This window comes from Cataglyphis hispanica, chromosome 2 (assembly GCF_021464435.1).
Source record: "Cataglyphis hispanica isolate Lineage 1 chromosome 2, ULB_Chis1_1.0, whole genome shotgun sequence".
Taxonomy (NCBI): Eukaryota; Metazoa; Arthropoda; class Insecta; order Hymenoptera; family Formicidae; genus Cataglyphis; species Cataglyphis hispanica.
Window position 1 is genome coordinate 12,819,391 of NC_065955.1, and position 15,933 is coordinate 12,835,323.

Here is a 15,933-nt window from a genome sequence, read left to right on the forward strand (position 1 = left end):
TTACGAGCGATCTCCAGTCATAATCAGCAGATCCGTAAACAAAGCGTGAATTTCTAAAACCACTTACAGAAGAAAATCATAAATCGTGAATTCAGAAAATTTATGATATTATTTTACCGATTTCTCTTCATTTTATCGTTATTATAACTTTTACATCTATTGTCAATAAAATGTGTTTGCACAATTTAAAAATATTTAGAGATAAATCAAAATATATTTAGGGATATATAATTTAAGAACATTTTATAAATAAAATGGTAAAATGATCATAATTATTACCAGCGTTATTTCAGCACACGATAAATAATTGCAAATAATATTAACATCCTGTAATTATTTCTATTCAAATTTGAACATAGTCACAATTTACACTAATTTATTCAATAAGAGTAAAACTTGGTCTTCATTTTGGTTTATCGCGTTGCAAAAACTTATTTCAATTTAGATGGATATATATACATTTATGTATGTGTGCTTGAAAGAGAAAAAATCGAACCTGAGTGAAGTGGACAGGCGGAGAAAAGGAGCGAATGCGGTAAACGTATGATGTCATTTTGCGGTTCGCGGAAATTCCGGGCTTTCAAATATTGGAACACATATCTCTGCAGGCAAACATTTATTTAACTCCCATTTCCTCTCCCGACAGTTCTCGTCGTTCGAAATCATGGTCCGAGCGCGATTTCAATCTCCCTGCTCCCTCACCTTTCCCCTCGTACGACTGCCGCAGGTTTATTCGACATTTCGCGCGAACGTGCCTTCGTACGCGCGACACCGGCTGACGAAATGCAATCCAATCGAAGGCGACGCATCGTAAGTACACACTGATGTAGTGCCGATTAATGGACTGGAAGCGATCTTGTTTCCAACGTGCGTGTGTGCGCACGAGACCATTCCAGTCTTGATCAATCGCGCAAAAATAAAGATGCGCGACCACGTCGCATGCAGTGCGCTATGCATCCAAGAAAATCTATCTCGATTCTGAATTTAATTGCATCCAGTTTTTTTTTTAAATTTAAATATCTTAGAAAATAAAACAATATTTTTTTTTTTTATATAAGTAACGAGTAATTAAATTTTTAATGCATATATATATTTGCTCTAGCATTTTTTCTGTGATCAAAATAAAAAAGTACAAAAAGAAACAAGGCTTGATATTAATTTTTGAGATAATTTTTATGATGTTATTAAATGAATCTTCTATGTTTAATGTTGAAATCCCGAAAAAATGGACTTGTGTAATTATATAGGATCATATAATTAAATTTGAAATTTGATGCGATGATCTGGTCATATAGATCTGATTATATATATATATATATATATATATATATATATATATATATATATATATATATGAAAAAACAGATCGGACCAAATATGATTATATAAAGATAGAATCATATCGCCCTAATTTTTAAAATTATTACATGTATATGTCATATAAAATTACATATGTTATCATATATTATATATAATCTTATATAATTATGTAAAATCAATTTTTTCTTGAGCTCAGAACTGTGTAATGTGCAAGGAATTCAAAGAAAATATATAATTAAATAAAATATTTATATAAAATAACATGTGTGTGAAAAAGATTAAGAGATAAGCTGTACATTATTTGCATAATAATTATTGACTTTTCCTCTTATTTTCTTCATTTTGATAATATCCAAGCGCAGATCTTGATAAATAAATTTTCAATGAACCACAAGAATATATCTTTGCGTGGGAAGAAAAGATGATAAAAATAAAAATGATATGCGCTTCCGCGTTTCTCGATGCCATTGTTCGCTGTCAAACACTCAACGTGGGTGAGCAATCGCGTAGGTTCGGGGAGAATGGAAAGTCACCGAAAAGACACGGAGACTCGAAACTCTCAAAGGGGAACTAAATTTAATGTCGCGCTTACCTCGCCCCTCCCAAGGGAATTTACCTGCGCGTTAATACTCAACGAGCACGGTTAGCCTTCATGGCATTAACGTGAATTCGATACGCAGACTGCAAATATACTGCTACAGCCGCCGTGCATTTTCAACGAAGAAAACCAACGTCTTGGTTTTCTGCATATTTCATCATGTGAATATTCCTATTACTAGAATGTGTACACAGAATGTCTTGAAACAATGCTTCAAAAGCGCATAATTGTATAATTTTAATTATAATTAAAATTTGATAAAAGCGCTATAAAGCTATCTTTCCCTCGTAATAAAATAATTTTATATAAAAATTATTTTAAAGAAATAAATATCTCGATTTAAAAAAATTCCTCGCAATGCTATAAAGAATCAAAAAAATCGAAAAAATTGAACAATTATTAGATAATTGCATTATGTATCGTAATTATTGCAATCATCGCAATATGCAATATTTAATTCAATCTATTATATGTGTTTAACGCAAGATATATAGTAATTTATAAGATATACAAAGCGAGTTTTTTTTTAAAGATACTCCCCACACAATTGTAATCGAATAAATTATAGTAATTTCGCTGTTGCGGCATTTTAATTAAAAACTTTTCCTCCGCAAGCGAAAACACTTTAATGATGGTTCGCAAAATGACGCGCGTGCTTAATGCAGGCTATTCCGCTATTTTATTATCACAGCGTACATTTAAATTCTGTTTACAAATGATAACTATTTTCTCCACTGAATGCACTGTTTAGAAGAAAATTACCCTGTTCAACGCCCACCTCGGAGATCACAAACTAAAGCGTTCTAATTACTTGACTCTCTATCGAGACTTTTTGCACGACCATTGATTTATTTAACACATTACTTCGAGGTAGGTCTTCGCTTAACGAGAGAGACTACTCAAAGTACCATCGGCTTTTCTTTCAAGACATGAATCGCGAATATCCCCGCTGTGACTATGCCGAGAAAACACGTTGTCCTCTTCTCACCTAAATATCTTCTTCATTACCCTTAACTCTAAGTTCATGGCTGTCCACCGTGTGATTATCCGGAGTCCAACCGCAAGGGGCTCGTAAAGATACACAGTCTATCCCGACAGAATCGACTACAGGTGGCATGCAAGAAAACAACCCTGTCCCGAAGTGCAATTAAGCGGGCAGAAATGGCTTCTATCATTATACAATTTAAATAAATTAAAACTCTGTCCGGATAATGAGAATAGCTACATATTTATGTATTATACGTATGTAAAATACCATGTATTACCTACCACGTAGATAATTTTTAAAAAAATTATAAAAATTATAGAATAAAATTTTGATATGTAAATGCAAAAAATGACATTTTAAATTTTGATCCTAAATTCTTTGAAACGTAATTAGCAGTAATTGTAATCCATTGTGGATTATGCGCGACACTCACCTCTCACCTTCGTAGAAACCCTCGAACTCCTCCTGTTGCTCGTTGATGGAAGCCTCGAGGTCCAGATAAGCGCCATAATCTCCGCCCTTGTACAGTTGGAGCGCCGTGTCGTCGAGCTGCAACACAGGTAGCGCATTGCGTTGAGAAACACGTGTTATTTTGCGTGCATGCTGCCGCTCGCGGCGGTAATCGCATCGCGGAAATTATTGCCGCGCCGATGGCGGTTATTAGCCGTTTTTCGCATAACCGCTGTCCACTTAAGAGCCGCATCCGCAGCGAACGCATAGCCGCTTATCGAACCGCGAACTCTTCCACCAGCTCGCCATCCTTACGGTCTATTGGTAAATGGACAAAGGATTCTTATGCAGATTTTTTTTTTTAGAACATAAATGGAATTCCTTCCACGACAAATAGAAATATATATTATAATATTTTTTTAATGTTGTTAAAATAAAATAAAATGTTCTTACAAGAAATTTTCTTGCATTGAAACTTAAATAGAAAAAAGAATAAATAATTTTTAATTTACAGAGTGCATGAATAATTCTATTTCTGCAATTTTTGCAATATGTAAATTTTATTCCTAATTAGCTTCATAAATGTCACAATCTATGTAACTCTGAAAGTTTACGCATAGTAGTAGCTTACATCTCTCCACTTTAAATATATTAATAGAGTATATAGAAAAAATATTTTATTAAAAATATATTATATACATATATATTTGTTTATTTATTTATATTAAATTATTTAGCTCTTAACATGGGATTTATTTACTTAGACTATGTTTCAAAACTTTAGTTTTATGTATTTTCCATAATTTTGATTTATTATTTAATTTTATTTGATATTTTTATTAAAAAGAGACAATATAAATTTCATCACTTTTCCCCAATGTTCTTTTTAATAAAAAAAGTCAAACAAGCTTTAAATGAATTATTGTTGCACAAAAAATTAATTTCTGTTTAAAAAGCCGGTATAATTCAAAAGAGAAATGTTTTTTAAATCGAATAATCAATTTAAAATCAAGTTTAGTTTATTTAGTCAAAGTTTAGTCAAAATGAACATTTCTCTCATTGAGAGATCTTCAAAGCTTTGGAACAAATTTAACGCAACACGTATAGAAATCTTACGGGTCAACAATCCAGGCTAATGCGGCTAATCTGCTAAATTTATCTAGAGATCAGTTGGTCCACATACGCGCTGTTCCCATACGAAAGATGATAATCGCTTGGTTTAGAATCAGGTGATTCTCACCGAAAGAGCCCTCGGCTTATATTGCCTCATCTCAAAATATCAAAAGTATAAATGAAAACGAGGATGTAATGAACATGTAGCGAGAACATATGTGAAATTTATTTAATGATATAAGATTAATCACGCGAATGATTGTGCGTAGTAAATTAAGAATCGCAATAAATTTTTCTCGAATTTCATTTTGTTTGCATTTAAAAAACTATACGGAATAATTTCTGTTTTATCAGATATATACGAATATGAAAAAATAAATAAATGACATAACAATTATTTTGCTTTGAAAAAAAAAATTAGGGAAATAATCTCTGTTAGTATCTTGAAAATGTCAGGAAAAAATATTAAAACGAAGATATGCTTAATAAAACTAAGCCCAAATAAGACGGCGAAAGTATTAAGAAAAATCCTATCCTATTATTATCGCCATCTAATATCTTTGGAATTTCCTGCTTTTCGCGCGTTACTCTCGAAGAACAATTATTTAGTGATGAAAAAAAAAGCTGAAATTGCAGAAGCAACAAGTTGGCGCGTTTCTAGTTTTGACGGCACGACACGTGTCGCACGTGAAGAAACGAGTGAATCGCAGCGTCAACAAGAAACTCGTGGGATAGTGAATTTGCGGCCCGACCAAATCGAATTCTTCACAGATGTCGAATTTCCCGGATCGCGATTCACCGTCCCACGATTCTGTTAAATTTCCCGTCGCGAAAGACCGTAAAAATGTAACAATCGAACGATCGCGCCCGGCCGACATAAATCTCGCATGATCTCGCGCCGCCCTCTCGTAACGACCGAATCGACCGGTGATAAATTGCCGGAGGTAAGTAATCCCGATGAGAGAACGACGACTTTTTTTTCCGGCGCGTTCTTTTTTTAGGTCGCTTCTTTCAGAGATCAAGATTCCGCCAGGTCCAGCGCGGCACGCTGCCAGCGGGGAATAACGGTAGGTTTCGCGAAGGAACACGCGCGTTTACGTAAAATGAGATGAGAGCAAGAGTAATAAAGGTGAACGCTTTAGAGTTTTAGATATGCCGTAGCGAAATTTATCTTTTTTAATTCATCTCTGATATCCTGCATCAATGAATATCGACTACTGCTCATTTATTACTATATGAGAAATAATCTAGTTTGTGAAGAAAATGAATTTGTAGAGCATGGATTTGTAGTGTAACGCATATAATAAGGATTTCAATATTTGTATAAATATAATACAATATATGTATAATAGACAGTTCTTTAGTTTAACAATTTAATAAATTTAACGATAAAGATAAATCTTTTTATATTTCTTTAAACTAAATTGTAATAGATAAAAAACAAATGTAACATCATAAATATTGTATAAAATCTTATATGTATTATAAATATTATATAAAAGATTATATAAATGTAAATAATTATATAAATAATTATATATTATATAAATATTATATAAAAGATTTGATAGAAAGAATTGTTTTAGAACCACAAGACTATTTTTCTGTAAGAGCAACTTTGAAAGTTAAAGAGAAAACTTTTTACAATATCGCCTTTAACTCACGAAATAAAGTCAAAATATCCTTTCTAGTTTTGCCAATCAGCAGGACATATCTTATGTGCACTTACGCGACTATAGCAGAATATATGGTAACTTGAGACAAAACCATTCAACTTGTTGTTAGTATATGAAATACGATGTGTGTGTGTGTGTGTGCTGAGTCACAATAAAGATTTTGTTTTTTTTTCTCTCCGTTTCTTCAAACTTACATCAAATAAAAATAAAATGAGAATAAAATGTTATTTATAGCTTAAATATATTCCCAAAGTATACATGGTATTCCAGAATTAATAGTAAAAATAAGAATATGCATATTCTACAGGTCAAAATAAGGTGAAATTTTCCTATAAATATATTTCTGAGCTACAGTTCCCCACCTCCCTAAAGTTTCTCGAAAAAATTCGAATTTTCTGTATACCGTCTAAACTTGAGCTTCAAATTTTACGAAAATTTATATATATATGCGTATCTTTGCGAGGTTTGTTCATTTTTGTCAAAAATTGTTTAATTGTCTCTCAAGTTTTTTTTCGGGAAATTTTGGGGGCTGTAGCTCGGAGGAAATGCATTTCCGGATTCATGTTCATAGGATAATTTTATCTCTTTTTATTTGAAAAATATGCTTCTTTTCTTTTTACTATCAATTCTGGGAAACCCTGTATATTGCAAATAAAATGTGCATCTCCCAAGTTAGCACGCTTTGCAGCAAATAAAGAGGAATGAAAGAGAAAGGTGACGATCGCATCGCGTTCATCGCACTGTCCAGGATATCGCGACACTGTCGCCGACGCGAGATGGAAGGGGCGATGGACGGTGCGAATATATACACGTTGTGTTGTGACCTATATTTCTAAAAATCTCCGTTTGAAAATAGTTCGTCGCGCTAAGAGCACGGTGAGATACCACCGGTAGTTGCCACGTTGCGTTGCTCCCCGATGCAGAAACCGCATGTGGTCAATTACGCAATACGTCCGCATTAACTTCGAAAGCGCGATCTCTACTCTTTGTAGCATCGGAAGAACGCATTATCTTGCAAAAAAGATTGTCATGTATTGGCAATAGCATATCATGTTTTGATATGCTACACAATTAAATCTTTTTGTTAAGTATTCATACTCTGGGGAATTATTCTAATATTTATGTCTAATCTTCTCTTTACATTAAACACCATTAGTATATTGCATGTGAAAGAAAGAAAAGAAAGGGAAAGAGAAATTTTAGAATTGTCAATTTTATAAACTAATGTGATTTAACCACGATATATTTCGCTAAATTAATATTTAGTCAAATATTTTTTATTTATTTTTTTAAATACCAATTTTATAAATTTCTTAAAGCTACGGTCTTAATATAAATAATTATTAAAAATAATATAAATATAATTAATAATTATAAATATAAGTAAATATAAATAAAATTGGCAAATTAAAGTTAAAAGTAAAAAATTATTTTTTGCATTTTTCAAAAATTTTTGCGTCACGCCTGCGTAAACAGTTGCGATGATTGACGAGATATAAAGCCACGATATTTACAGTGGTTAACATGTCAATCTCAAATACTATTAGTAAAGCTATTTTTCGACAAGATAACACGCAAGGAAAACACACAAAAAAACCATTATATGTTAACATTTAGCAAGGCTAAACAACTCCTATATCAAACATTTTTGAAATATTTATTTTTATATATCGTTAAAAAGCTAAAAAAATAAAAACTAATTTATATTAAAAAATTTAGAGTAAAATATACTTGTATTACACCCGAAATGCACGATTCAAATACTATAATAAAAAAAATATAATAAAAGATCTTAAATAAAATTTCCATTCAGAAAATTTTCATTTCTTTATCGCAATAAATCGCAATAAATCGCAACAATATTTCGTGATTCTTGAATTCTGGTCGGAAAGCCGTGATCGAGCAACACGTGTTGACGTAACGATTCGAGTAGCGTGTAAACGTCGTCCTTGCATTACGATAGGGCTTTCCTTTTCTCAAGTATATTTCCACGGACATTCTCTCTTGTCGCGATGCGCTTGTCCCGCAGGATTTTCCGCCTTTCGACCATAAATCGCGTTGTTTGCTCAAAACCTGTCGAGTAAATCGCAAACTCTTCTGTTGTTCATGTCTTCTCTCCAAGTTTCTATCGGTAGCGAATCTTCTTACATGAATACGTAACGGAAAGAAGAACGCTGATTACAAGTCTGGCAAATCTCGCTGACGTTGCCGAGACGAAATTTAAACGCATTCGTCCTCATTTTACTGACTACAAATGAGGAATATCCAGGGGATAGACACAATCTTAATTTTTTCAATATTAACGAATACATGCCTCAAATAGCCCATCTAGAGAAATGTTTGCTTTAGAATTGCATAAAAATTTAAATTAAAAAAGTTAAATGGACAAAATACTAAATTACAAAGTAGTTTGCAAATCAAATAATCTCACAATCTATAATTTCTCACAGCCATTTCACAAAGTTGTCTTTCATCGGACACAATGTCGTAAATGGCAGGAAGACGCTGCTATTTATCGTGGGATTAATTAAGATGTATTAACATAAGCGTGCTTCTTCTTCTTGTCCAATACAAGACATACAATCGTGAGAGCTCGGGGTATTCTTATTAATTAATACAATTAAAAATAAAAATAGATCGTAAGAATATGTCGGAGAAAAGGAGAGGAAGGAGCGTGGTATCGCAAGACGAGAGGATAACGAAACCTGAGAGGTCTCGAGACAATTAACTGCAACGCCATTCGTGCTCTGGCGGAGTCGTTCTGCTCGACTGTGCGAAACTTTCACGACTACCTTCCTTTTTTCGCTTTACATTACATGCCACGAGAGTGAATGCATGCAAATTTATTCGCGAGAAGACAGCTAAAGAAGCAATTCGAAATAAGTTTAAAATAAAATGTTGACGTATACGTCAGCCTCTTGCGATGAAGTAAACATCTTGCACGAAATTCTTCAAGCAACATCAGATAAATTTTACTTGCGCTAAAACTCGATCGGAAATAGATAATAATTTAAATAATATAAATTTCATTTTTTCTTACATATTAATCTATCATTAAAATGCGATACATGTAATCAAAAGCACTTATTCAATGTATAAGTACTTCATCGTGTAATGCAATATAATAAAATATGAATAAATATCAATCAAATAATAACATAAGATAATTTCTAGACCAATCAATAATATAATCATAATATAATCACCGGTAAGTTTTTCAATTGTTATTGTTTCAAATCTCACATAAAAGTTCAGTGAAAATTTTCACTCTTTCTCTCTCTCTCTCTCTCGCTCTCTTGCACGCGTATGTTTCGGAAAAAATTACTTAATAAATAATAACACTCTTGAAAATTGTCGTTTACCCAGTCGCACAAGAATGATGTGAAAGAAGACTCAGAGACAACCATCTAAAAACCTGACATCGATGTAACCGGTTGTATACTAGCAGTCTCACTCTCTCCTTTCCTTCCGCGATTACAGATGATTATAGGCAACCGCGTTTGCGATTTCTTGCATCAAAACCTGACAAACGCGGCCGTCGTGGCGGCTTGCCCTTTCTTCGGTCCATTCGTTCAAGCGGAGACATTGATTATAGTATAACCGCGTCCCGCTCGGATGAAAACTATGACGGAGTAAAATACAAACAATACGATCGCGCTTAAAAAAAATAAAATGTGAAAAGGGGTTAAGGTAACAAGTAAAACCCCTGTCGAGTTATACTTATCTAGCTAGATATAAAGTCATGAGCAAATAAGTCTTTTCGTTAAAATTCTAGTTTTAAAACGAAACAGAGAGGGAAATATCAAAGATACATAAATAAAGTTGCATAAATTTCTTTGACAAAAAAATGAGAGATAAAAAAACACCAAATATAAACATATTTTATTATTAATTTTTCCAACAATTTTTTCAAAACTCTAATGTATGTATTCCTCGAGTTTTAATGTAGACAATGACATGCAAATTCGCATTTTATATCAAATCTAAGAACAAATATGTTAATTTATTACCAAATTTATTTACTTCATGATTGTAAACACAGGATAATATCGTAAATTTTGCACGTCGGTTTTTTCTTTACCTAATCCTGTTTGATGCCAACTTATCCAATGTAATTACTACTAGGATCATTCTCTCTTGCAATTAGGTACACATCGCGTGTACAGCAATTGAATAGTTTAACCGCGGTTGAATGAGATTCTTCTTTACAACGAGATTCGTGCAACACATGAGAAGTCATTCGCGAGCAGTTAAATGCATTCCGTTGGCACTCCAGGAAGAATTCGCAGCGGGCAGGCTTCCTACGCGAGAGGCAAAATATGCGTTTCAGACAAGTCGAGTACGGAGTCTCTTATCGACTGTGGCGGGATCGTGTCCGATGAAACGGGCCAGCCCTTTCCGCGAAGGTGAACACAAACCAGCGTCTATTTTTAACTTTCCCCAAGACGTGGGCGCAGAAAAAATAATCGTAGCCGTTGTAGGACTGTATCGACAATGTGGCGAATCGAATTCTCGGCAATGTTCAATCATTCATGAAGTAAAACAGGTTCCATTGAGACCTCCTGTCGAGCGCCTTGCATCGAAATGAAAGCGAATTTATGCGCTTCGGTGCGCGACTCGATATATCAGCCACTAAAATTTCTATGCGTGTAACATGTGATTAAAAAAATTAAAGGAACAAATAGAATGACGATTTATAACGGAATGTTTGGTTTATGCGAACATACCGCTTTCCACACACATGAATTATACGAGGCTGTCAAAGTTTCAACATTTTGATAAAGAAGAAATTGATAATCTAATGTTTACATTCAATTGACACAAAGCCAGAATGATGACAAGGACATCGAAACATATAATAATATGGAGCAAATACGATGTGCGAATAAAGTTAAAAATTAAATTACTAAATTCTCCTAAAACCACGTTGAGATTTTTTGATTTTGCTCGGCAATGAGGAAAGTGTCCGCAGTGTCTTTATACAAAAATCGTTATACGAATTTTCACCTCCCTTGCTTAAGGATCTTCTTATCGCAAGCGACACTCGAAATGAAGATGCGGTAGGAAAAGATAAAGAAATATATACAAAAGATCTTGGTTAAAAAGACCTCTTCCTCTCTTCCACGGCAATCTCTCCTTTCTATTCTCGAGTGTTTCAACTCGGAGGAGAGTCTCGCTGCGAGAGAAACCCTTGTTCCTATTTCATAGTTTCCTGCGCGATAGAGAACACGCTCTCGAGGGTCATTGCATCTCATCCCGGACGTCTTCCTTTGCGTACTTCATCTCTCTATGCAAACCTCTTGGATTTAGTCGTTACCGATCGTATGCATTGCGACAACTTCCCATTCATCTTTGTTTTCCCGTTTCGCAAGCGTTTCGGTTGACTGCAGACTGCAGATCTGCTGTATCCGTAAATTATCACGCTTGCTAGAGATATTTGATTCTCTTGTTTGGTAAGCCTCGTAAGAATCGATAATTTATAATTTAATTAAACTTGAACGAAAATGAAAAGAACATTTTCTACTTTCTAAAATACATCCGATAATCTCTCACCCAATTTAAAAAAAAAAAAAAAAAATAATTTAAAAAAAATGCATAGTTTATAGACTGAATTATTCACTATAGCAATCATAAAGTATTTAAAAATTTGTATGACAATGAAAACAATCTCAATTTTTTATTATACTTTTCTATTATAGTAATGAATGTTTATCAGTGTGTATATAAATAATATTTCACTAATTTGTAAAAAATCAGAAATTGATAAATACATAAAAACCGACTACTTTTGATTCATAGTATCTAAAAGCAATTATCATTCTGAAATTAAAAAAAAAAAAAAAAAAATTAGCGATGAAAAAAAATGCAATAAGGTAAAAGTTGCTTCCAGGAAATCCGCTTTTGACACTATGTTTTCTGATGCCGGATGTCGGCATGTGAGATGTTTATATAGCTGCAGCAAAGATCGACCAGCCAAAGCCTCAAGTTTTTCAAGAGCCAGCGTCCTTGAGATCCGGACGATTCTTTATAGACTTTTCAAGGATACCGAGTTCATGGACCTGCACGATTACTATCAGATAAATCGATATTTTTACATTCATCACAAACATGAGCATTGAGCAATCGAATCAAATATAATATGTAAATATTAAGTAAGAGATAAAGTAAAAATTTAGATTTATAAAGTTAATTATGCATATATTAAAAAGCTCAACTTTCAATAAAAATTAATTTAAATTAGTTTTATGTAATTAATTTACTTTATTAACAATAATTCAATAGAACAGTGTCATTATTTATCCATGATTTTAGTTAAGACCGACAAATGTCAATAATAATAATTGATTATTTCTCTCTCTCAATACTCTTCGCGATTACGCCAATACTCTAAAGTTCCTATTCCAATTAATAGTTGTTACTAAAACGTCAAAACCATACGAACCAATCGTTGATGAAGTTGTTACGAAATGCTGTGTTAATCACTGCGGTTTGTTAAAGTTTCGTGGGAACAGGAAACGCGAGCTTACTTGAGTTGAGATGATTGAACCATTCTACAAATCAGAGAAACTACTCCTATATTGGAATTGCGAAAAGAAAGAGAAAAAGAAAGAGAGAGAGAGAGAGAGAGAGAGAGAGAGAGAGTAAATTGCATCGTTGTATTGAAACGTGTAAAAACAAAACTATTTTCCTTCATTTTCCCTTTAAGTTTTTTCTTGATCGTTATTAATAATAATATATAAAAAAAAAAATTATCCACCAAATTAGATAACAAAAAAATTATTTTCTATTTCAATGTGAAAATAAAAATAATTTAGAATTGCACTTTCATGCAAAATTCTAAGTTATTTTCCATTTCTAATATTCTGCAGCGTTTTCTAGCGTTGGGAAAAATATATATAAAAACATTTTCACATATTCGATGTTAATTATATTAATTTCCATGTAATATTCGTCAACTTTTCTCCGAGCTAAAATTAATTTAAACCTCACGAAAGTAGCGCTCCATGAAACACACCGATTAATCCTTTATCTCGCTCGAAACGCGCCATCTCGATCGCAAAAATGCGAAAGCACCTATCTTACGCTCGTGAATGACCTATCGCTCGCTCCAGTGAAACTTAAGATGTGCCACGGAAATGCATATTAGTTTATTCGAGATAATTACGCAGCAGCGAGATAATAGTTGAATAATCTCGGTGTTGTAGCTATTATAGACTCACATAAAAGAAATAATATTGTACATATATTAAATTTTTTTTCAAAAGTAGTACTAATATTATATATGCGTATTAATATATTTTAACCAATGCTTTTCTTTTTATCTACTGTTTTTGTTTTAAACATACTGTGCAACTGTGTTAAAGCAATTAATTTTATTTTTTATTAATTCTATTTATACTATATTTTCAATATATATAGTTGTATTCCTTTTATACATAACAATACTCTTTTGACGTTCACAAAACGAATTTAATAAAATTTTTCTAACGCGATATCTTTGTAAAAATCATCAAATATCTCAACCTTAATTTTATATACATTAACGATTCGCAATAAATAAAATAAATAATGATTGCGAATGTCTATTTATATCAATAATAATCTTGAAAATTTATATCAGTAATAATTTCTGTCTTTCTAATTTCAACTGATGTAAATGAGATATACAAATTTGCATATTAATAGTATAAAGTTATTAGAAAGTTGGCAGTTTGTGATAGAAATTAACAACAATCACAATTGCCCGTAATAAAAATATATATCTTTGTTCCAATCGATTTATTTTATTGTTTGGAGATAAGATCTTTTCATGAATCTTTTCATGAATCTTTTCATGAAATGTTATAATAATTCTACTTAAAAATAAAGGCTCTCGAGATAATAGATTTGCTCTCCTTAACGCTTACATAAGAGACGTAAAATTACTTCGACGCTTTCGAGGCAATTTTCACGATTGCTCGATTAGTGTGCATCGAAGCAGAAGACCCTTCCAAATGACCCAATAACGAGACCTTCGCTATCCGTATCATCCATTACACGCTCCAAGCAGCGTGTCGTTTCATTGCGCGTTCGCATTTGCCGCGCGAGAAAGTAGCATATTTTCCGTCGTGTAAAGAAAGTAAAATCTCTTGCAAATCTCCATACGAATCTCCCATCTTATCGCTGCTCTCCTCGATACCGTGAAATCTGATCGACTCTTCTTACATTACGTGTCACACGATCTTATGCACCTACGGATTATGTTTTTATCCGTGGACAAATTGGAAATAGCGTAAAATCGAAAGAGAGTTTAAGGTATTTCGCTCTCTCTTTCTCTCCTTCTAAAATAATAATTTGAAAATTTTTTCGCCAAATAATTGTTGATTAAGAGAGAGAGAGAGAGAGAGAGAGAGAAAGATCCTCCATTGACAAGGCTGAAAACATCATTCCTGATCTAAGTTTCCTCAAATATAGAAATCAAAGCATAGCATTTGTCATTATAGCGCGAGACATAAATCCAAATATCAGCTAATACAAAATATAATTTATAAAATATTTGTTTCGTTATTTCTTTATTTATATTTAAAGCTAATTTTTCTACACGATAAATTAATCAATTATATGTGTATATATTATATATAATTGTATATATAATATGCATATATTACATATAAATAAAAATTAATAATTTTTTTTAGATTATTAAAGAAAATCAATGCCATTAAAAAATATCAAATTGTCAATATGAAAAGAAAAATATATAAAAAGTAGAAAAATATATAAAAGGGAAGGGGCGTTGTTAATTAATTAACTAGCATGATAAAACGTTATCATGAATATAACGCCAGCTTATTAATAATAAAAGCTATATAATTCATGATATAAACCGCGATAGAGTGACGTAACGCCTTTTACGATTAAGTTACCTGGATAGTCATTGCTTCGCTTTACCTAAATGCCGTGCAAACTAAGCAAGTTAAGAAACGGCAAAAAGATGTAATTACGAGCGCACCACACGCATACAAAAGACATCTTGCGTGCATAACATGTAGATAGTATTTTAGTAATTTTTTTCAGTGCAAAAATAACTATCTATGGATCTTGATATGAGACGACATCTCAATTATATTGCGAATTTGTTTAATAAAAAGTTAATTTCACATCAGTAATGAAAATAATCACAAAAATAAATTTGAAATTGTATGTCATATTAGTAATGTAAGTCTGTAATGTAAGTCTAATCTATCTGATGAAAGTGTGTGGAAAGCTATTAAGAATAACGAAAAACTGAGATTATTAAAATAAGCATTTATAATTGTGTAATGTTTCTATGTTTATAATTAAATTAAATTAAATTCAGCAATAAATATTTGATTACAAACGTACTATTTTTCTTACAGAAAGAAAAATTATTTCTTGATATTAATTGTTTTTATCTGAATAAGAGTTTATTAAACAATTAAAAATATAAAAAATATCTATTAGTTTTAACACTATTACTTTTTACAACTATTTTCAAAAATTAATAAAATGTTTTTAATGAATTGTGAGTCATATTAGTCAACATTCCACAAATTGTGGAAGAAACAGACACACACATACGTGTGTGTGTGTGTATGTTTAATTGTTAAAAAAGTATTTAAAAAAGCTCATTGCGCTTCCTGTTTTATAAAAGTTAACTTGGTTCTTGATTTAATATAATTCAGTAAAAATGTTAATATTTTTACGTTCAACATATATCTTTTTATTGCAACACTACTGTGATATACAATTATTCCAGTTATATTTTTTCAAAACACGATCCGATA

At 32.1% G+C, this 15,933-nt stretch overlaps 1 protein-coding gene across 6 annotated transcripts in view; it reads right to left on the minus strand.

Moving 5' to 3' along the window:
- The window catches only part of LOC126858896 (FH1/FH2 domain-containing protein 3), a 164,928-nt gene that overhangs the window by 91,971 nt on the left and 57,024 nt on the right, over positions 1-15,933 (minus strand). For all 6 annotated transcript variants that reach the window (XM_050609559.1, XM_050609556.1, XM_050609555.1 and 3 more), the window contains one exon: positions 3,340-3,455. In XM_050609559.1, the coding sequence (XP_050465516.1) occupies positions 3,340-3,455 (116 nt within the window). The remainder of the gene's footprint in view (positions 1-3,339; positions 3,456-15,933) is intronic.